This window comes from Oncorhynchus clarkii, chromosome 30 (assembly GCF_045791955.1).
Source record: "Oncorhynchus clarkii lewisi isolate Uvic-CL-2024 chromosome 30, UVic_Ocla_1.0, whole genome shotgun sequence".
NCBI lineage: Eukaryota > Metazoa > Chordata > Actinopteri > Salmoniformes > Salmonidae > Oncorhynchus > Oncorhynchus clarkii.
Window position 1 is genome coordinate 40,483,193 of NC_092176.1, and position 25,106 is coordinate 40,508,298.

The 25,106-nt window shown below is 48.8% G+C and overlaps 1 protein-coding gene across 1 annotated transcript in view; it reads left to right on the forward strand.

The window, feature by feature from the left end:
* The window catches only part of LOC139389984 (anthrax toxin receptor 2-like), a 131,832-nt gene that overhangs the window by 40,763 nt on the left and 65,963 nt on the right, over window positions 1–25,106 (forward strand). The window contains exons 10-11 of the mRNA XM_071137051.1: window positions 11,899–11,977; window positions 12,545–12,640. Coding sequence (XP_070993152.1) covers window positions 11,899–11,977; window positions 12,545–12,640 — 175 coding nt within the window. The remainder of the gene's footprint in view (window positions 1–11,898; window positions 11,978–12,544; window positions 12,641–25,106) is intronic.

Genomic DNA, 25,106 nt, shown 5'->3' on the forward strand with positions numbered 1-25,106 from the left:
GGTCTATAGATATGGTCTATAGATCTGGTCTATAGTATAGATATATGGTCTATAGATATGGTCTATAGATATGGTCTATAGTATAGATATATGACCTATAGATATGGTCTATAGATATGGTCTATAGTATAGATATGGTCTATAGTATATATATGGTCTATAGATATGGTCTATAGTATATATATGGTCTATAGATATGGTCTATAGTATATATATGGTCTATAGATATGCCTATAGATATGGTCTATAGATATGGTCTATAGATCTGGTCTATAGTATAGATATATGGTCTATAGATATGGTCTATAGATATGACCTATAGATATGGTCTATAGATATGGTCTATAGATATGGTCTATAGTATATATATGGTCTATAGATATGGTCTATAGTATATATATGGTCTATAGATATGCCTATAGATATGGTCTATAGATATGGTCTATAGATATTGGATATAGTATAGATATATTGCCTATAGATATGGTCGATAGTATAGATATGGTCTATAGATATGGTCTATAGTATAGATATGGTCTATAGATATGGTCTATAGAAATGGTCTATAGATATGGTCTATAGAAATGGTCTATAGATATGGTCTATAGATATGGTCTATAGATATGGTCGATAGTATAGATATGGTCTTTAGATATGGTCTATAGTATAGATATGGTCTATAGATATGTTCTATAGATATGGTCTATAGATATGGTCTATAGATATGGTCTATAGATATGGTGTATAGTATAGATATGGTCTATAGATATGGTCTATAGATATGGTCGATAGTATCTATAGATATGGTCGATATGGTCTATAGATATGGTCTATAGATATGGTCTATAGTATAGATATGGTCTATAGATATGGTCTATAGATATGGTCTATAGATATGGTCTATAGATATGGTCTATAGATATGGTCTATAGATATGGTGTATAGTATAGATATGGTCTATAGATATGGCCTATAGATATGGTCTATAGATATGGTCTATAGATATGGTCTATAGTATAGATATATGGCCTATAGATATGGTCTATAGATATGCCTATAGATATGGTCTATAGATATGGTCTATAGATATGGTCTATAGTATAGATATATGGCCTATAGATATGGTCTATAGATATGGTCTATAGATATGGTCTATAGATATGGTCTATAGATATGGTCACGTATAATAAGAGCAATAATAAATAAATAGAGCAATAGCAAACGTAGAACACAAATGTCCATTCAAGCATCATATACAATACACGTTCCGTATACAATACACGTTCCGTATACAATACACGTTCCATATACAATACACGTTCCGTATACAATACACGTTCCATATACACGTTCCATATACAATACACGTTCCATATACAATACACGTTCCGTATACAATACACGTTCCATATACAATACACGTTCTATATACAATACACGTTCCATATACAATACACGTTCCATATATAATACACGTTCCATATACAATACACGTTCCATATACAATACACGTTCCATATACAATACACGTTCCATATACAATACACGTTCCATATACAATACACGTTCCATATACAATACACATTCCATATACAATACACGTTCCATATACAATACACGTTCCATATATAATACACGTTCCATATACAATACACGTTCCATATACAATACACGTTCCATATACAATGCACGTTCCATATACAATACACGTTCCATATACAATACACGTTCCATATACAATACACGTTCCATATACAATACACGTTCCATATACAATACACGTTCCATATACAATACACGTTCCATATACAATACACGTTCCATATACAATACACGTTCCATATATAATACACGTTCCATATACAATACACGTTCCATATACAATACACGTTCCATATACAATACACGTTCCATATACAATACACGTTCCATATACAATACACGTTCCATATACAATACACGTTCCATATACAATACACGTATACAATACACGTTCCATATACAATACACGTTCCATATACAATACACGTTCCATATACAATACACATTCAATATACATTAGACATTAGAAATACAATACACGTTCCGTATACAATACACTTTCCATATACAATACACGTTCCGTATACAATACACGTTCCATATACAATACACGTTCCGTATACAATACACGTTCCGTATACAATTCACTTTCCATATACAATACACGTTCCATATACAATACACATTAGAAATTCAATACACTTTCAATATACTATACACATTCAATATACAATACACATTAGAAATACAATACACTTTCACTATACAATACATGTTCCATATACCATACACGTTCAGTCAATTGGTGGTGTCACTGGTCTCCTCTGTGGTGACAGCTGTGTCATGGTTCAGTCCTTGAACACAGGCATCTGTTGGTGGCCCTAACCCTCTCCCCCTTCCCCTCTCCACCATATCGCTCCATTAGGTAGGGCCCCTCCCGTGTCCTCCTATCCCTTAACCCCCCCGGTGTGTTGATGATAACAAGGTTGAGTGGTGGAGCTCTTGGTCTGCTGTGTCTCACCTCACACAACAACGTTGGAGGGTGAAAGAGAACTTAAGGGTCTGGTTGACACCTGGTTGGCACCTGGCTGACACCTGGCTGGCCCCTGGATGACACCTGGCTGACACCTGGCTGACACCTGGCTGACACCTGGCTGACACCTGGCTGGCCCCTGGATGACACCTGGCTGACACCTGGCTGACACCTGGCTGACACCTGGCTGACACCTGGCTGGCCCCTGGATGACACCTGGCTGACACCTGGCTGACACCTGGCTGACACCTGGCTGACACCTGGCTGGCCCCTGGATGACACCTGGCTGACACCTGGCTGACACCTGGTTGACACCTGGCTGACACCTGGCTGGCCCCTGGATGACACCTGGTTGGCCCCTGGATGACACCTGGCTGACACCTGGCTGACACCTGGTTGACACCTGGCTGACACCTGGTTGACACCTGGCTGACACCTGGCTGACACCTGGCAACAGACAGGACAGGACAGGACAGCTAGCTAATGCAGCAAGCCTCATGAATAATGGAAACAGGACAATCGGAGGGCGCACCGCGGGGCTGCCGACCGTGTCAGTTGTCCGATTGGTGCCATTTTTGACGTCATAGCCATAAACATCTCTGGGTCGTTGAAAAGCAGAGCGTCTCTTGGTGCAGCGTTGGGGGGGGGATCTGTCTTCCTGTAGCGTTAAGGTCAGGTAGTGTGACAGTTATTATTTTCTTGGTCCAATGTAAAGACTCTCTAGTTGAGCCCTGGTGTCCTGAAGGGAAAGAATAGGATCCCAATGGAAATACCCGATGGTGGACGTTTGATTCAATACCTTTTAGTGATACAACAAAAAAAATGTAGTTTATGTATCGACTAATATGCACAGCAATATTATGAGTAGCAATCCAAATATTTAGCAGGTTTAATAGTTCAGAGGAAACTCATGTTGAAGAGGAGAAATAACGTGACCTTAGTTTGTGGGTGCGGTCAGCAGCACCCTGTTTCCACAAAAGCAAAACAAACCAGGTAAATAATGCATGGACATATCCTTCTGTCACTCTGTCTCTTCTTGTAACGGGTGATGCTGTAAAACCCTGTGAATGACAGTTGAAGGCAGGGCCACCAGCTGTTAGGTTGAGCTGGGGTTATGTCTCTGAATTAGATGGGAGACGAGAGAGGGGGAAATGTCATGCCAGAGGTAAAAATGGGCATGGGGGTCACTCTTAAGGGATCACTCTAAAACCCTGTAAAGACTGACACATGTTCCCAGGGACATCAAGGCAGACGACTCAGACCTCTCCTCTGTTTGTATCACTGGAGATCTCTAAACTGGGATATGGACAAACCTGGGTTCAACTACTATTTGAAATCATTCCAAATACTTTGATCTAGTCTTGCCTGGCTGACTGGATCAATAGAACAGTCCCAAGACTATAAATTCCGTAGATCCGGCACTCCAGGCAGAATAGAGCAAATGCTCAAGAGTATTGAAAAGATTTCATATAGTATTTGATCCCAGGTCTGGTCATTGGAGCTCTCTGAGGTGCGATGTGGAAACTTCTCTTTCCCTCCCACTCTAGTGGTCTCTGTGTCTAGTGGCTTCTGTCGGAGCGCCTCGTCGTCCTGCGTGACGCTAAGCGCTAGTGATACGATACAGCTGGACGATCACCGGTGTCAGTAATGGCTTTCCAACTTTTCCTTAAAGACGGGAAAATTGAGGAGGGGTGAATTATTCAGGGTTGAACATATTGCGGAGGACGGCTGTCACTAAGAGTTGTGGAAACGTCGCTCCTCTGGAGGACGCGTGGCAGAGATCCTGACAGAATAGAGGAAACTCTTTGAACTCTGAAGAGAGGGATTGTGGTACGGAACGAACCTCAAGAGTGGGTGATCAAACGTTAGGCCAAACACATGTTTAAGTTTCCATTCAAATGTCTGCAATGTAACATTTGTTTGTTTACAGTCCTCTTGGCCTGGTCTGCAAAATGAATATTTCTCCTGGTTAAATTAAATCTACAGTATATTGTATGTATAAATTAAATCTACAGTATATTGTATGTATAAATTAAATCTACAGTATATTATATGTATGTACACAGTATATTGTATGTATAAATTAAATCTACAGTATATTGTATGTATAAATTAAATCTACAGTATATTGTATGTACACATTAAATCTACAGTATATTGTATGTATACATTAAATCTACAGTATATTGTATGTACACATAAAATCTACAGTATATTGTATGTATACATTAAATCTACAGTATATTGTATGTATACATTAAATCTACAGTATATTGTATGTATACATAAAATCTACAGTATATCGTATGTATACATAAAGGACGATCGCTTTTTGGAGAAAGAAGCGCTAAAAAATGATGGTGCTCGTGAAACTAATCCAAATATTGTTTTTATTTCAATCAAACTGTTTCACTGAGTGATGAAAAAGTATGTTCACACAATCACGATGTTTGTTTTTGTGTTTCTCAAAAAAAATGAATGTTGAAATTGACTTTACATCTATGTTTAGAGGAACACCTTTTCTGTCCTGTTTGTGCAACAGAAACTCTCACCAACTACACAGAAAAAAATACATTAACGCAGCATGCAGCAATTTCATTATTTACTGAGTTACAGTTCATAGGGGCGGCAGGGTAGCCTGGTGGTTAGAGGGGGGCGGCAGGGTAGCCTGGTGGTTAGAGGGGGGCGGCAGGGTAGCCTGGTGGTTAGAGGGGGGCGGCAGGGTAGCCTGGTGGTTAGAGGTGGGCGGCAGGGTAGCCTGGTGGTTAGAGGGGGGCGGCAGGGTAGCCTGGTGGTTAGAGGGGGGCGGCAGGGTAGCCTGGTGGTTAGAGGGGGGCGGCAGGGTAGCCTAGTGGTTAGAGGGGGGCGGCAGGGTAGCCTGGTGGTTAGAGGGGGGCGGCAGGGTAGCCTGGTGGTTAGAGGGGGGCGGCAGGGTAGCCTGGTGGTTAGAGGGGGGCGGCAGGGTAGCCTGGTGGTTAGAGGGGGGCGGCAGGGTAGCCTGGTGGTTAGAGGGGGGCGGCAGGGTAGCCTGGTGGTTAGAGGGGGGCGGCAGGGTAGCCTGGTGGTTAGAGGGGGGCGGCAGGGTAGCCTGGTGGTTAGAGGGGGGCGGCAGGGTAGCCTAGTGGTTAGAGGGGGGCGGCAGGGTAGCCTAGTGGTTAGAGGGGGGCGGCAGGGTAGCCTAGTGGTTAGAGGGGGGCGGCAGGGTAGCCTAGTGGTTAGAGGGGGGCGGCAGGGTAGCCTAGTGGTTAGAGGGGGGCGGCAGGGTAGCCTGGTGGTTAGAGGGGGGCGGCAGGGTAGCCTGGTGGTTAGAGGGGGGCGGCAGGGTAGCCTGGTGGTTAGAGGGGGGCGGCAGGGTAGCCTAGTGGTTAGAGGGGGGCGGCAGGGTAGCCTAGTGGTTAGAGGGGGGCGGCAGGGTAGCCTAGTGGTTAGAGGGGGGCGGCAGGGTAGCCTAGTGGTTAGAGGGGGGCGGCAGGGTAGCCTGGTGGTTAGAGGGGGGCGGCAGGGTAGCCTAGTGGTTAGAGGGGGGCGGCAGGGTAGCCTGGTGGTTAGAGGGGGGCGGCAGGGTAGCCTGGTGGTTAGAGGGGGGCGGCAGGGTAGCCTAGTGGTTAGAGGGGGGCGGCAGGGTAGCCTGGTGGTTAGAGGGGGGCGGCAGGGTAGCCTAGTGGTTAGAGGGGGCGGCAGGGTAGCCTAGTGGTTAGAGGGGGGCGGCAGGGTAGCCTGGTGGTTAGAGGGGGGCGGCAGGGTAGCCTGGTGGTTAGAGGGGGGCGGCAGGGTAGCCTGGTGGTTAGAGGGGGGCGGCAGGGTAGCCTAGTGGTTAGAGGGGGGCGGCAGGGTAGCCTAGTGGTTAGAGGGGGGCGGCAGGGTAGCCTGGTGGTTAGAGGGGGGCGGCAGGGTAGCCTAGTGGTTAGAGGGGGGCGGCAGGGTAGCCTGGTGGTTAGAGGGGGGCGGCAGGGTAGCCTAGTGGTTAGAGGGGGGCGGCAGGGTAGCCTAGTGGTTAGAGGGGGGCGGCAGGGTAGCCTAGTGGTTAGAGGGGGGCGGCAGGGTAGCCTGGTGGTTAGAGGGGGGCGGCAGGGTAGCCTGGTGGTTAGAGGGGGGCGGCAGGGTAGCCTAGTGGTTAGAGGGGGGCGGCAGGGTAGCCTGGTGGTTAGAGGGGGGCGGCAGGGTAGCCTAGTGGTTAGAGGGGGGCGGCAGGGTAGCCTGGTGGTTAGAGGGGGGCGGCAGGGTAGCCTAGTGGTTAGGGGGGGGCGGCAGGGTAGCCTGGTGGTTAGAGGGGGGCGGCAGGGTAGCCTAGTGGTTAGAGGGGGGCGGCAGGGTAGCCTGGTGGTTAGAGGGGGGCGGCAGGGTAGCTTAGTGGTTAGAGGGGGGCGGCAGGGTAGCCTAGTGGTTAGAGGGGGGCGGCAGGGTAGCCTAGTGGTTAGAGGGGGGCGGCAGGGTAGCCTAGTGGTTAGAGGGGGGCGGCAGGGTAGCCTGGTGGTTAGAGGGGGGCGGCAGGGTAGCCTGGTGGTTAGAGGGGGGCGGCAGGGTAGCCTGGTGGTTAGAGGGGGGCGGCAGGGTAGCCTAGTGGTTAGAGGGGGGCGGCAGGGTAGCCTAGTGGTTAGAGGGGGGCGGCAGGGTAGCCTAGTGGTTAGAGGGGGGCGGCAGGGTAGCCTAGTGGTTAGAGGGGGGCGGCAGGGTAGCCTGGTGGTTAGAGGGGGGCGGCAGGGTAGCCTAGTGGTTAGAGGGGGGCGGCAGGGTAGCCTGGTGGTTAGAGGGGGGCGGCAGGGTAGCCTAGTGGTTAGAGGGGGGCGGCAGGGTAGCCTGGTGGTTAGAGGGGGGCGGCAGGGTAGCCTAGTGGTTAGAGGGGGGCGGCAGGGTAGCCTAGTGGTTAGAGGGGGGCGGCAGGGTAGCCTGGTGGTTAGAGGGGGGCGGCAGGGTAGCCTAGTGGTTAGAGGGGGGCGGCAGGGTAGCCTAGTGGTTAGAGGGGGGCGGCAGGGTAGCCTAGTGGTTAGAGGGGGGCGGCAGGGTAGCCTAGTGGTTAGAGGGGGGCGGCAGGGTAGCCTGGTGGTTAGAGGGGGGCGGCAGGGTAGCCTAGTGGTTAGAGGGGGGCGGCAGGGTAGCCTGGTGGTTAGAGGGGGGCGGCAGGGTAGCCTAGTGGTTAGAGGGGGGCGGCAGGGTAGCCTAGTGGTTAGAGGGGGGCGGCAGGGTAGCCTAGTGGTTAGAGGGGGGCGGCAGGGTAGCCTAGTGGTTAGAGCGTTGGACTAGTAACCGAAAGGTTGCAAGTTTAAATCACCAAGCTGACAAGGTACAAATCTGTTGTTCTGCCCCTGAACAGGCAGTTAACCCACTGTTCCTAGGGCCGTCATTGAAAATAAGAATTTGTTCTTAACTGACTTGCCTAGATAAATAAAGGTTAAATAAAAATAAAAAAATATGAGGAAATCAGTCAATTTGAAATAAATTCATTAGGCCCTAAATTATGGGGGCCTAATGGACATGACTGGGGATACAGATATGCGTCTGTTGGTCACAGATACCTTAAACAAAAAGGTAGAGTGTGTGGATCAGATAACCAGTCAGCATTTGCCTCATGCAGCACTACTCATCTCCTTCACATAGAGTTGATCAGGCTGTTGATTGTGATATAATTAAGTTGTTGGTGCATATACACAGAGTGCCCAAAACATTAGGAACACCTTCCTAATGCACCCCCTTTTGCCCTCGAAACAGCCTCAATTTGTCGAGGCATGGACTCTAAACGTTGTCGAACGAGTTATTGACTTCAATGATTCCCACAGTTGTGTCAAGTTGGCTGGATGTCCTTTGGATGGTGGACCGTTCTTGATACACACAGGAAACTATTGCGCTTGAAAAACTCAGCAGCGTTGTGGTTCTTGACACAAACCGGTGCACCTGGCACCTACTACCATACCCCTTTCAAAGGCACTTCGATCTTTTGTCTTGCCCATTCACCATCTGAATGACACACAATCCATGTCTCAATTGTTTTGAGGCTTAAAAATCCTGCTTTAACCTGTCTCCTCCCCTTCCTCTACACTGATTGAAGTGGATTTAACAAGTGACCTCAGTAAGGGATCATAACTTTCACCTGGATTCAGCTGGTCAGTCTATGTCATGGAAAGAGCAAGTGTTCCTAATTTTTTGTCCACTCAGTGTAAAATCTCTAATAGTCAGTAGCAGAAAAACAGAATTTCCATGGCTTAAATCATATTATTTTTTTCCAACCGTAATTCTAAGAGAGCGGACCTTGTCTTTGTCTTCTTCCTCTATTTCTTATAAAGCACAGAGCCCAAGTCACAGACATGGCCCCTCCTAAATGTCTTCCACAATACAAGTTAAATCCAAGTCACAGACACGGCCCCCCCCTAAATGTCTTCCACAATACCAGTCAAAGCCAAGTCACAGACACGGCCCCCCCCTAAATGTGTTCCACAATACCAGTCAGAAGCCAAGTCACAGACACGGCCCCTCCTAAATGTGTTCCACAATACCAGTCAAAGCCAAGTCACAGACACGGCGCCCCCCTAAATGTCTTCCACAATACAAGTCAAAGCCAAGTCACAGACACGGCCCCTCCTAAATGTGTTCCACAATACCAGTCAGAAGCCAAGTCACAGACACGGCCCCTCCTAAATGTGTTCCACAATACCAGTCAAAGCCCAAGTTACAGACACGGCCCCTCCTAAATGTCTTCCACAATACCAGTCAGAAGCCAAGTCACAGACACGGCCCCCCCCTAAATGTCTTCCACAGTACAAGTCAAAGCCAAGTCACAGACACGGCCCCTCCTAAATGTGTTCCACAATACCAGTCAGAAGCCAAGTCACAGACACGGCCCCTCCTAAATGTGTTCCACAATACCAGTCAGAAGCCAAGTCACAGACACGGCCCCCCCCTAAATGTGTTCCACAATACCAGTCAGAAGCCAAGTCACAGACACGGCCCCCCCTAAGTGTCTTCCACAATACCAGTCAACGCCAAGTCACAGACACGGCCCCTCCTAAATGTGTTCCACAATACCAGTCAAAGCCCAAGTCACAGACACGGCCCCTCCTAAATGTGTTCCACAATACCAGTCAGAAGCCAAGTCACAGACACGGCCCCCCCCTAAATGTGTTCCACAATACCAGTCAGAAGCCAAGTCACAGACACGGCCCCTCCTAAATGTGTTCCACAATACCAGTCAAAGCCCAAGTCACAGACACGGCCCCTCCTAAATGTCTTCCACAATACCAGTCAAAGCCAAGTCACAGACACGGCCCCTCCTAAATGTGTTCCACAATACCAGTCAAAGCCAAGTCACAGACACGGCCCCTCCTAAATGTGTTCCACAATACCAGTCAAAGCCAAGTCACAGACACGGCCCCTCCTAAATGTCTTCCACAATACCAGTCAAAGCCAAGTCACAGACACGGCCCCCCCCTAAATGTCTTCCACAATACCAGTCAAAGCCCAAGTCACAGACACGGCCCCCCCCTAAATGTGTTCCACAATACCAGTCAAAGCCAAGTCACAGACACGGCCCCCCCCTAAATGTGTTCCACAATACCAGTCAAAGCCAAGTCACAGACACGGCCCCCCCCTAAGTGTGTTCCACAATACCAGTCAAAGCCCAAGTTACAGACACGGCCCCTCCTAAATGTCTTCCACAATACCAGTCAGAAGCCAAGTCACAGACACGGCCCCCCCCTAAATGTCTTCCACAGTACAAGTCAAAGCCAAGTCAAACACGGCCCCCCCCTAAGTCTTCCACAGTACAAGTCAAAGCCAAGTCACAGACACGGCCCCCCCCTAAATGTCTTCCACAGTACAAGTCAAAGCCAAGTTACAGACACGGCCCCTTCTTCCACAATACCAGTCAAAGCCCAAGCCAAGTCCACAGACACGGCCCCTCCCCACAATAAATGTCTTCCACACAGACACGGCCCCCCCCTACTTCCACAGTCAAAGCCAAGTCACAGACACGGCCCCTCCTAAATGTGTTCCACAATACCAGTCAAAGCCAAGTCACAGACACGGCCCCCCCCCCTCCACAATACCAGTCAAAGCCAAGTCACAGACACGGCCCCTGTTCCACAATACCAGTCAAAGCCAAGTCACAGACACGGCCCCTCACCACAATACCAGTCAAAGCCAAGTCACAGACACGCCCCCCCCTAAATGTGTTCCACAATACCAGTCAAAGCCAAGTCACAGACACGGCCCCCCCCTAAATGTCTTCCACAATACCAGTCAAAGCCAAGTCACAGACACGGCCCCCCCCCTAAATGTGTTCCACAATACCAGTCAAAGCCAAGTCACAGACACGGCCCCCCCCTGTCAAAGCCAAGTCACAGACACGGCCCCCCCCTGTCTTCCACAATACCAGTCAAAGCCAAGTCACAGTCACAGACAGTCAGAGCCCAAGTCACAGACACGGCCCCCCCCTAAATGTGTTCCACAATACCAGTCAAAGCCCAAGTCACAGACACGGCCCCCCCCTAAATGTGTTCCACAATACCAGTCAACGCCAAGTCACAGACACGGCCCCCCCTAAATGTGTTCCACAATACCAGTCAAGGCCAAGTCACAGACACGGCCCCTCCTAAATGTGTTCCACAATACCAGTCAAGGCCAAGTCACAGACACGGCCCCCCCCTAAATGTCTTCCACAATACCAGTCAAAGCCCAAGTCACAGACACGGCCCCCCCCTAAATGTGTTCCACAATACCAGTCAAAGCCAAGTGGACAGGAACAAAAACATGAGGCGTAGTGTTTAAAAAAAGAGAAGAAGAATAAGGACATACATCATTTAAGTATTGAGTGTGGAAGTAGGAAAGGCGATATAGAGATTGAACAAGGGGGTGGGGGGGGGGGGTGGATTCAGGCGATTTAAATTCCAGTACCATACTAGCGGACAGTAGGACAGAGAGTCAGACGGCAGCTCATCTGTTGGAGCCGCAGGAGAATAGAAGGCCCAAGGCAGAGCCCAGGGCTAAACCAACTGCACGGAGAGAACACACACATACCTACATCCCCCACACACACACGGCCAGGCGAACAATCAGACCAGACAATAGACAGTGTTTTACATATTTCTTAATTTTGGGGGTGGGGGGGGGGGGGGGTGATTTCAGTCGTTCCGTTTCCTGCTTAAAGGCATGGTAATTGGATCTGGCATAATGGACATACGGAAATAGCTCTGCCGTTCATCATTAGGGGTTTTAATTGCGCCATTTTAGAACTCGATCCCCTTGTGAAAAATAAGTCATACACAGCCCCCCCCCCCCCCCCTGTTCAAGGCTATTGTGGTGTTAAACAGTGTGTGTTGTGCTCGTCTTTCTAGGTCCATGGACGTCCTCATAAGTCTGAACCATGGAAAGTCCTTCATCCTTAGTGCCTTCACCATCTACGCCACCACATGTGTGAGTTTTACATTGTCCAATATCTGTTAATAAAAGGGTTAAGTAATACAGTCTATATTCATCTACAACTTGTGTATAGGTAGAATACCCGTACTTTACAAACTGAGCCACACGGGACCTATGTCCTATGTGCATACCTCTGGCTGGTCTTATCTGTCTATTGAATGACCTCTGACTGGTCTTATCTGTATTGAATGACCTCTGACTGGTCTTATCTGTCAATTTAATGACCTCTGACTGGTCTTATCTGTCTATTGAATGACCTCTGACTGGTCTTATCTGTCTATTGAATGACCTCTGGCTGGTCTTATCTGTCTATTGAATGACCTCTGACTGGTCTTATCTGTCTATTGAATGACCTCTGGCTGGTCTTATCTGTCTATTGAATGACCTCTGACTGGTCTTATCTGTCAATTGAATGACCTCTGACTGGACTTATCTGTCTATTGAATGACCTCTGGCTGGTCTTATCTGTCTATTGAATGACCTCTGGCTGGTCTTATCTGTCTATTGAATGACGTATGACCTCTGACTGGTCTAACGTGTATTTTTCTCTCCCTGTGTCAGTCGGATGGCTTCGCGGTAGCCATAGTGTTCCTGTTGCTGTTGTTACTGGCAGCGTTAGCAGCAGCGTGGTGGTTCTGGCCTCTCTGCTGCACTGTGGTGAGTCTAACAACGCGGTCTATAACATAATAACATAAAACACTGACACGTTTATAACATACAGAAATGTTCCTGCCCTGGGGTTCATTTCCACATTTATAACATACAGAAATGTTCCTGCCCTGGGGTTCATTTCCACATTTATAACGTACAGAAATGTTCCTGCCCTGGGGTTCATTTCCACATTTATAACGTACAGAAATGTTCCTGCCCTGGGGTTCATTTCCACATTTATAACATACAGAAATGTTCCTGCCCTCTGGTTCATTTACACATTTATAACATACAGAAATGTTCCTGCCCTGGGGTTCATTTCCACATTTATAACATACAGAAATGCTCCTGCCCTGGGGTTCATTTCCACATTTATAACATACAGAAATGTTCCTGCCCTGGGGTTCATTTCCACATTTATAACATACAGACATTTGTATTTATTTATATTTAACTAGGCAAGTCAGTTGAGAACAAATTTCTTATTTTCAATGACGGCCTAGGAACGGTGGGTTTAACTGCCTTGTTCAGTGGGGCAGAACGATAAATTCGTACCTTGTCAGCTCGGGGGATTCGATCTTGCAACCTTTCGGTTACTAGTCCAACCCTCTAACCACTAGGTAGTGGTTAGAGGAAGTTGTCTTTGTGTATTGTGTAAAATACTCCTCAATGTGTCCTTCCTGTGTCAGCAAGCTGCAGACTATACTGTAAGCAACTTAAACAATCACTGTAAACACTAATGTCTCTGTTTCAACAGTTGATCCTATCAATGAGGATGACCTGTATAAATAAAGGTTACACATGACTGTCTGGCTCTGGATATGATCCGTTGTAAGTAAAGATATACCAACCCAGTCAAACCCTTAGCCAAAATCCATTATTATAGCCATGCCCCAGCATCAGCCCTCCCCCCGTGGGATGATGCCAGGTAAACTCAACCATCACGGCCAAGCCAGTCATGAATGGAACATGCTCCGCGGTCTCCACGTTGTTCAAGAGCTCAGCTGAGGTGAGGTGGTTGGCGTTGGCAGGCAGCCAGCTCCACTGTTAAACTCTTCTTCACCCCACGTTTTACCTCATTACTGCCTGCAAAGAGCTGCACAGCACCACAGAGGAAGAGGCTCGAACAGGAAGTAGTAACCATAGCGATAGAGAAATGTGTTCTATTTAACTCTGAGATCTTTACCACATCCTGTATCTGGAAACAGTAGAGCCTGTTTAGTGTGGTGTGGCTTTCCTCTCCCAGGAAGCACTTCTCTTCTTGTTTAGTTTTTTTGGCGCAGATTCTTCTATTCCCCTTCTCGTGTTTCGTGTTATGATGGTTTGTTCGGTTGATATTAAATATCTGTTTCAAAGCCTTTGTTCACACCAAACCTTTTTTTTGTACATCATATATCATATTTTCCTCCTTTGTGAGGAGTTTCAATATGTTTTTATGGAAGCTCATGGATTCTCAGTGCTTTGTCATCAGCATATCAATCCCCCCCCCCCTCCCGCAACCCATTCCACATCTTCCTTTCTCCATTTAGAAAAGCCCACTGTTTCCAGATGATGGCTTCAGGATATATATCATGCCTACAGATGGTATGTCCTTAGACCCCCTCTGTCCCCCTCTTCTATATGGGAACCCTGACAAACGGAAATATACCGTCACCAAACCGTCACCCATACCATCACCAAACCGTCACCAATACCATCACCAAACCGTCACCAATAGCATCACCAATCACCATCACCAAACCGTCACCAATACCATCACCAATCACCATCACCAAACCGTCACCAATACCATCACCAATAATACCATCACCAATCACCATCACCAAACCGTCACTCACCAAACCGTCACCAATACCATCACCAATCACCAATAATACCATCTCAAATCACCAATAATACCATCACCAATCACCAATAATAGCATCACCAATCACCATCACCAAACCATCTCTAATACCATCACCAATCACCAATAATACCATCACCAATCACCATCACCAAACCGTCACCAAACCGTCACCAATACCATGACCAACACCATGACCAACACCATGACCAACACCATGACCAACACCATGACCAACACCATGACCATCACCAACACCATTACCACCACCACCACCACCACCAACCATCAGAATAACCAACAACACCTCTAACACTAACACCATCAGTATCACCAACACCACAACTAACACCAACACCATCAGAATCACCAACACCACCACTAACACTATCAGAATCACCACCACTAACACCAACACCATCAGAATCACCAGCACTAACACCAACACCATCAGAATCACCAACACCATCACCAACACCACCACCATCACCAATACCAACACCATCAGAATCACCAACACCACCACCATCACCAATACCAACACCATCAGAATCACTAACACCACCACCAACACCATCAGAATCACCAACACCACCACTAACACCAACACCATCAGAATCACCACCACCACCAACACCATCAGAATCACCAACACCACCACGAACACCAACACCATCAGAATCACCACCACCACCACCACCATCAGAATCACTAACACCACCACCAACACCATCAGAATCACCAACACCACCACTAACACCAACACCATCAGAATCACCACCACCACCACCATCAGAATCACCAACACCATCACTAACACCAACACCATCACTAACACCACCACCACCACCACCACCACTAACACCAACACCATCAGAATCACCACCACCACCACCATCAGAATCACCAACACCACCACTAACACCAACACCATCAGAATCACCACCACCACCACCATCAGAATCACCAACACCACCACTAACACCACCACCACCATCACCACCACCACCATCACTAACACCAACACCATCACTAACACCACCACCATCAGTATCACCACCACCATCACTAACAGTATCACCAGCAGCAGCCTCCAAATAATAAATAATTCTGCCAATAATAATGTGATAATTATATGCGTCACCTGTCTTCGTCCAGGATGAGATGGAAGCATATTCTGGAAAACCAACAAAGACATTGCAATGTAAAGCCCCTGCAGCATGTCTGGCTGGGGATGTGTTTGTCTTGGTGTTGGAGCTGCTGCTGCTCTCCATCAGGGACCTGGGGAGAGGAGGAGAGAGAGGAGGAGGGGGAGAGGAGGAGAGAGAGGAGGAGAGGGAGAGGAGGGGGAGAGGGAGAGGGTAGGAGAGAGAGAGGAGTAGAGAGGGAGAGGAGGAGGAGAGAGGGAGGAGGAGAGAGGGAGAGGGGGAGGAGAGAGGGGGAGAGAGGGAGAGGAGGAAGGAGTAGAGGAGAGGAGTGGGAAGAGGAGGAAGGGGTAGAGGAGGAAGGGGTAGAGGAGGAGAAGGAGAGGAGGGGAGGGGGAGAGGAGGAGCGGAGTAGAGGAAGAGTAGAGTAGAGGGAGAGGAGAAGAGGAGGAGGGATAGGGGAGGAGAGGGTGAAAGGAGGAGAGGGCATTTGTGTGGGTTGTTAATATTTCAACCCCCAGTGTGTCAGGTTTCAGCTGGTTTCAGAGTTACAGCAGGATGAGGCGGTGAGGATAGGTTGGGATGAGGACAGGATCACACACACACACGCACACGCAAACCATCTCCTTCCCACATGGAACCTTGCCGGGCACGAGGTCATGCAAACTGTGGTGCTGGTGGTGAATTAAGCCTTTATTTATGTTTATAGGAAATAAGCACACAGAACTACACTCCTCTCTCCTAACCAGATATGAACTACACTCCTCCCTCTACCCTGATATGAACTACACCCCTCCCTCCTAATCAGATATGAACTACATCCCTCCCTCCTACCCTGATTGAGCTACACTCCTCCCTCCTACCCAGATATGAACTACACCCCTCCCCTCTACCCTGATTGAGCTACACTCCTACCTCCTACCCTGATTGAAATACACCCCCCCTCCTACCCTGATTGAGCTACACTCCTCCCTCCTACCCTGATTGAACTACACCACTCTCTCCTACCCTGATTGAACTACACCCCCCCTCCTACCCTGATTGAGCTACACTCCTCTCCCCTACCCTGATTGAACTACACCCCTCTCTCCTACCCTGATTGAACTACACCCCTCCCCTCTAACCTGATATGAACTACACCCCCTCCTACCCTGATATAAACTACACCCATCCCCCTACCCTGATATGAACTACACCCATCACTCCTACCCTCATTGAACTACACCCCTCCTTCCTACCCTGATTTGAACTACCCCCCTCCCCTGATATGAACTACCCCCCTCCCCTGATATAAACTACCCCCCTACCCTGATATGAACTACCCCCCTACCCTGATATGAACTACCCCCCTCCCCTGATATGAACTACCCCCCTCCTCTGATATGAACGACCCCTCTCCTCTGATATGAACTACCCCTCTCCCCTGATATGAACTACCCCCCTCCCCTGATATGAACCAACCCTCTCCCCTGATGGAACTACCCCCCTCCCCTCTCCCCTGATATGAACTACCCCCCTCCCCTGATATGAACTACCCCCCTCCCTTGATATGAACTACCCCCTCCCCCTCCCCTGATATGAACTACCCCCTCCCCTGATATGAACTACCCCCCTCCCCTGATATGAACTACCCCCCCTCCCCTAATATGAACTACCCCCTCCCCTGATATGAACTACCCCCCCCTCCTCTGATATGAACTACTCTCCTCATCCCTACCCTGAAATGAACTACCCCCCTCCCCTTATATGAACTACCCCCTCCCCTGATATGAACTACCCCCTCCCCTGATATGAACTACCCTCCTCATCCCTACCCTGATATGAACTACCCGCCTCCCCTAATATGAACTACCCCCTCCCCTGATATGAACTACCCCCTCCCCCTCCCCTGATATGAACTACCCCCCTCCCCTGATATGAACTACCCCCCTCCCCTGATATGAACTACCCTCCTCATCCCTACCCTGATATGAACTACCCGCCTCCCCTAATATGAACTACCCCCTCCCCCTCCCCTGATATGAACTACCCCCTCCCCCTCCCCTGATATGAACTACCCCCTCCCCCTCCCCTGATATGAACTACCCCCCTCCCCTCCCCTGATATGAACTACCCCCCTCCCCTGATATGAACTACCCCCCTCCCCTGATATGAACTACCCTCCTCATCCCTACCCTGATATGAAATACCCGCCTCCCCTGATATGAACTACCCCCCTCCCCTAATATGAACTACCCCCCTCCCCTGATATGAACTACCCCCCTCCCCTAATATGAACTACCCCCCTCCCCTGATATGAACTACCCCCCTCCCCTGATATGAACTACCCTCCTCATCCCTACCCTGATATGAACTACCCGCCTCCCCTGATATGAACTACCCTCCTCATCCCTACCCTGATATGAACTACCCGCCTCCCCTGATATGAACTACCCCCTCCCCCTCCCCTGATATGAACTACCCCCCTCCCCTAATATGAACTACCCCCTCCCCCTCCCCTGATTTGAACTACCCCCCTCCCCTGATATGAACTACCCCCCTCCCCTGATATGAACTACCCCCCCTCCCTGATATAAACTACCCCCCTCCCCTGATATAAACTACCCCCCTCCCCTGATATGAACTACCCCCTCCCCTGATATGAACTACCCCCCTCCCCTGATATGAACTACCCCCTCCCCTGATATAAACTACCCCCCTCCCCTGATATGAACTACCCCCCTCCCCTGATATAAACTACCCCCCTCCCCTGATGTGAACTACCCCCCCACCCTGATATAAACTACCCCCCTCCTCCATCCCCTAATATGAACTACCCCCCTCCCCTGATATGAACTACCCCCTCCCCTGATATGAACTACCCCCTCCCCTGATATGAACTACCCCCCTACCCTGATATGAACTACCCCCTCCCCTGATATGAACTACCCCCTCCCCCTCCCCTGATATAAACTACCCCCCTCCCCTGATATGAACTACCCCCCTCCCCTGATATAAACTACCCCCCTCCCCTGATATAAACTACCCCCCTCCCCTGATATGAACTACCCCCCATCCCCTGATATAAACTACCCCCCTCCCCTGATATGAACTACCCCCCCTCCCCTGATATGAACTACCCCCCTACCCTGATATGAACTACCCCCCTACCCTGATATGAACTACCCCCTCCCCCTCCCCTGATATAAACTACCCCCCTCCCCTGATATGAACTACCCCCCCTCCCCTGATATAAACTACCCCCCTCCCCTGATATGAACTACCCCCCCTCCCCTGATATGAACTACCCCCCTCCCCTGATATAAACTACCCCCCTCCCCTGATGTGAACTACCCCCCCACCCTGATATAAACTACCCCCCTCCTCCATCCCCTAATATGAACTACCCCCCTCCCCTGATATGAACTACCCCCTCCCCTGATATGAACTACCCCCTCCCCTGATATGAACTACCCCCCTACCCTGATATGAACTACCCCCTCCCCTGATATGAACTACCCCCTCCCCCTCCCCTGATATAAACTACCCCTCTCCCCTGATATGAACTACCCCCCCTCCCCTGATATAAACTACCCCCCTCCCCTGATATGAACTACCCCCTCCCCTGATATGAACTACCCCCTACCCTGATATGAACTACCCCCCCTCCCCTGATATAAACTACCCCCCTCCCCTGATATGAACTACCCCCCCACCCTGATATAAACTACCCCCCTCCTCCATCCCCTAATATGAACTACCCCCCTCCCCTGATATGAACTACCCCCTCCCCTGATATGAACTACCCCCTCCCCTGATATGAACTACCCCCCTACCCTGATATGAACTACCCCCTCCCCTGATATGAACTACCCCCTCCCCCTCCCCTGATATGAACTACCCCCCTCCCCTGATATGAACTACCCCCCTCCCCTGATATGAACTACCCCCCTCCCCTGATATGAACTACCCTCCTCATCCCTACCCTGATATGAACTACCCGCCTCCCCTGATATGAACTACCCTCCTCATCCCTACCCTGATATGAACTACCCGCCTCCCCTGATATGAACTACCCCCCTCCCCTAATATGAACTACCCCCCTCCCCTGATATGAACTACCCCCCTCCCCTAATATGAACTACCCCCCTCCCCTGATATGAACTACCCCCCTCCCCTGATATGAACTACCCTCCTCATCCCTACCCTGATATGAACTACCCGCCTCCCCTGATATGAACTACCCTCCTCATCCCTACCCTGATATGAACTACCCGCCTCCCCTGATATGAACTACCCCCCTCCCCTAATATGAACTACCCCCCTCCCCTGATATGAACTACCCCCTCCCCTGATTTGAACTACCCCCCTCCCCTGATATGAACTACCCCCCTCCCCCTCCCCTGATATGAACTACCCCCCTCCCCTGATATGAACTACCCCCCCACCCTGATATAAACTACCCCCCTCCTCCCTCCCCTGATATGAACTACCCCCCTCCCCTGATATGAACTACCCCCCTCCCCTGATATGAACTACCCCCCCACCCTGATATAAACTACCCCCCTCCTCCCTCCCCTGATATGAACTACCCCCTCCCCTGATATGAACTACCCCCTCCCCTGATATGAACTACCCCCCTCCCCTGATATAAACTACCCCCCTCCCCTGATGTGAACTACCCCCCCACCCTGATATAAACTACCCCCCTCCTCCATCCCCTGATATAAACTACCCCCCTTCCCTGATATGAACTACCCCTCTCCTCTGATATGAACTACCCCTCTCCTCTGATATGAACTACCCTTCTCCTCTGATATGAACTACCCCCTCCCCCTCCCCTGATATGAACTACCCCCCCACCCTGATAAAAACTACCCCCCTCCTCCATCCCCTGATATAAACTACCCCCCTCCCCTGATATGAACTACCCCCCTCCCCTGAATCAGTTGTTTTAATCAGTTTTTCATACAGTGATGTGTGTGTGTGTGTTGTGGTGGGCTTAAAGACACGCAGCACAATATAGCTTTCTGTCTTCTATTACATTGACGACGAGTGAGAGAACATGCCGATGCTGTCACTCAGGTCTACTGGGCAAAAGGGTTGAATAGTTTCTCTCCTGCTATGCCCTCGACCTGTCTTTCACTTCTTGTTATTATGCGGTATTCAATAATTCCTGTCAGATCGTGCTAAACTTTAATGTGTACAGTAGATCCTAAATGGAATCACATTATGTGTAATCGCTGGCTATGTGAACATCCCTTAAAATCATTACCTTCAGCATTTCTCTCAAACAGGTTTAATTTGTCCGTAATGAAGTGCATCATTTATAATTTGCAAATACGCTACCTGCTACTGGATATGCCAGGATAAACTGATGAAACAGCTTGACTCAGCATGGAGGGTTTTAACATCTTGACTCAACATGGAGGGTTTTAAACAGCTTGATTCAACGTGGAGGGTTCCAACAGCTTGACTCAACATAATGGGTTTTAAACAGCTTGACTCAACGTGGAGGGTTCCAACAACTTGACTCAACATGGAGGGTTCCAACAGCTTGACACGACATGGAGGGTTCCAACAGCTTGACTCAACATGGAGGGTTCCAACAGCTTGACTCAACATGGAGGGTTTCAACGGCTTGAGTCAACATGGAGGGTTCCAACAGCTTGACTCAACATGGAGGGTTTAAACAGTTTTATTCAACGTGGAGGGTTCCAACAGCTTGACTCAACATGGAGGGTTTAAACAGTTTTATTCAACTTGAAGGGTTTAAACATCTTGACTCAGCATGGAGGGTTCCAACAGCTTGACTCAACATGGAGGGTTTAAACAGTTTTATTCAACGTGGAGGGTTTAAACATCTTGACTCATCATGGAGGGTTTTAACATCTTGACTCATCATGGAGGGTTCCAACAGCTTGACTCAACATGGAGGGTTCCAACAGCTTGACTCAACATGGAGGGTTTTAAACAGCTTGACTCAACATGGAGGGTTTTAAACAGCTTGACTCAACATGGAGGGTTTTAAACAGCTTGACTCAACATGGAGGGTTTAAACAGTTTGACTCAGCATGGAGGGTTTTAAACAGCTTGACTCAACATGGAGGGTTTTAACATCTTGACTCAACACATAGGGTTTAAACACGCTTGACTCAACATGGAGGGTTCCAACAGCTTGAGTCAACATGGAGGGTTTAAAATGGGGGTCAAATTAATGGGATTAACATTAGCAATTCCAATTGGACAATTAACAGAGAGGGCTATATGGTTATGATGCCCTGAGTGGCTGTGATTGGTCAAGGGAACCTGGTGTTTGTGTTGCAGCTTTGGGCCTGATCAGGCTAAATGTCAGACGGTTAAGTATTTAGTACTTTATTGGTATCTATTAGGATCCCCCATCCACTAAAATCCAGCAACACACACACACACACACACACGCACACGCACACACACACCACACACACCAGATGGTTAAGTAACCAGAGACATAGCTAGTTTATGAATTACTGTGCGAGCACCGCATGCTTCCACTGCGCTTGCTGTGAGCCTCCCTTCCCTGGTCACATCTGTTTGTCTGGTAGTTAGAGAACTACCAGACACGTCCTGTAACAGCAGATACACTCTCATTTGTATAATGCTTTTATTTATCCCACAATATGTCCTGGAAAATCTGCTGCATAATTACTTAATAAAAGGAGCTAATCCGCGAACGTACGGTCTGCCTAAAATGCCGTTAATCATTTTACAGTGTGGAGTAGAGATGACAGACAGACAGGAAGATAGACCGACTCACGTACATAACTGGATTTGAGTCAAAGAGCATTTAATTAACCCTAATTGATTATTTTGTCATTAATATAATGACAACAGTACATTAGCTGCATTAACAGGAGAGGTGTGGTATAACTGTACCGGAGTAGTCATGTCACAACTACTGTCACAGACAGGACAGGCCTGCTAGTCAGTAGTCACAATCACTGTCACAGACAGGACAGGCCTGCTAATCAGTCAGTAGCCACAACCACTGTCACAGACAGGACAGGCCTGCTAGTCAGTCAGTAGTCACAACCACTGTCACAGACAGGACAGGCCTGCTAGTCAGTCAGTAGTCACAACCACTGTCACAGACAGGACAGGCCTGATAGTCAGTCAGTAGTCACAACCACTGTCACAGACAGGACAGGCCTGCTAGTCAGTCAGTAGTCACAACCACTGTCACAGACAGGACAGGCCTGCTAGTCAGTCAGTAGCCACAACCACTGTCACAGACAGGACAGGCCTGCTAGTCACATAACTCTGGGATGGGAGGTGTGTGTGTGCATGTGTCTGAGTTTGTGTGTGTGTGTATTTGTGTGTGTGTCTGTGTGCGGTGTGTTTGTGGTGTGTGTCTGTGTGCGGTGTGTGTGTCGGTGTGTGTGTGTGTGCGTCGGTGTGTGTCTGTGTGTGTCTGTGTGTGTGTGTGCGCGGTGTGTGTGTCTGTGTGTGTATGTGTGTGTCTGTGTGTGTGTGTGTGTCTGTGTGCGGTGTGTGTGTCTGTGTGCAGTGTGTTTGTGCGGTGTGTGGTGTGTTCGTTCGGTGTGTGTGTGTCTGTGTGCGGTGTGTGTGTGTCTGTGTGCGGTGTGTGTGTGTCTGTGTGCGGTGTGTGTGTGTCTGTGCGGTGTGTGTGTGTGTTTTGTGACCAGGCGCTCATGTTCATGTCAGTCTTCCTGTCAGTGTTGTCTGGATCCGAGCCCATACCTCTCCTCTCCTCTCCTCTCCTCTCCTCTCCTCTCCTCTCCTCTCCTCTCCTCTCCTCTCCTCTCCTCTCCTCACCTCTCCTCACCTCTCCTCTCACTTTGTCCTCTACTCTCCTTTCCTCTTCTCTCCTCCCTCTTCTTCCTCAATTCTTCTTTCCTCTCCTCTCCTCTCCTCTCCTTTCCTCTACTCTACTCTACTCTACTCTCTCTTCCCCTCTGCTCTGCTCTCCTCTCCTCTCCTCTCTCCTCTCCTCGCCTCTCTCTTCCCCTCTCCTCTCCTCTCCTCTCTCTTCCCCTCTCCTCTCCTTTCCTCTCCTCACCTCTCCTCTCACTTTGTCCTCTACTCTCATTTCCTCTCCTATCCTCTCCTCTCTCTTCCCATCTCCTCACCTCTCCTCTCCTCTCACTTTGTCCTCTACTCTCATTTCCTCTTCTTTTTCTCTTCTTCTTTCCCCTCTTCTTCCTCTCTTCTTCTTTCCCCTCTCCTCTCCTCTCCTCTCCTCTCCTCTCCTCTCCTCTCCTCTCCTCTCCTCTCCTCTCCTCTCCCTTCATCTTCTAATTTCTCTTTCCTCACTTCTCTGTCCTCTTTCTCCTCCCCTCTCCTCTCTCCTCTTCTCTCCTCTCCTCTCCTCTCTCTTCCTTCTTCCTCTCCTCTCCTCTCCACCTCTCCTCTCCTCTCGTCTCCTCTCCTCTCTTTCCTTTCCTCTCCTCTCCTCTCTTCTATCTTCTCCTCTCTCTTCCCTCCTCTCCTCATTGGTCCTCTCCATTTCTCTCCTCTCCTCTCTTTTCCTTTCCTCTCCTCTTTGTCTCTCTCATCTCCAACCTCTCCTCTCTCTTCCTACCTCTTCTCGTCTCCTCTCTTCTCCTATCCTCTCCTCTCTTTCCTCCTCTCCTCTCTCCTCTCCTCTTCTGTCCTCTCCTATGCTCTTCTCCTTTTTTCTCTCCTCTTCTCTCTCTTCCTCCCTCATCTCATTTCCTCCTCTCCTCTCCTCTCCTCTCCTCTCCTCTCCTCTCCTCTCCTCTCCTCTCTCTTCATCCTCTTCCCCTCCTCTCTTCTCCTCACCTCTCTTTCTTCTCTTATCTTGTTTGGTCTCCTCTCCTCTTTTCACTCTCCTCTCTGCATCTCATTGATGTTAATTACCTCTTTAGGACTTTCTTATTGGGGGATTGCTGCTTGGGAGCACTGAACCCTGTCCAATTAATTACCAGGACTGCTTCCCAAATGGCACTCTTTTAACAATATATTGCACTGCTTTTGACCGAGGACACATAGGGATCATAGAGCTCTGTTCAACAGTAGTGCACTATGTAGGGAATAGGATGTCATAGGGCTCTGGTCTAAAGTAGTGCACTATATAAGGAATAGGGTGCCATTTGGATCCTGGTCTAAAGTAGTGCACTATGTAGGGAATAGGGTGCCATTTGGATCCTGGTCTAAAGTAGTGCACTATATAGGGAATACGGTGCCATTTGGGTCCTGGTCTAAAGTAGTGCACTATATAGGGAATACGGTGCCATTTGGGTCCTGGTCTAAAGTAGTGCACTATATAGGGAATACGGTGCCATTTGGGTCCTGGTCTAAAGTAGTGCACTATATAGGGAATACGGTGCCATTTGGATCCTGGTCTAAAGTAGTGCACTATATAGGGAATACGGTGCCATTTGGGTCCTGGTCTAAAGTAGTGCACTATATAGGGAATACGGTGCCATTTGGGTCCTGGTCTAAAGTAGTGCACTATGTAGGGAATAGGGTGCCATTTGGG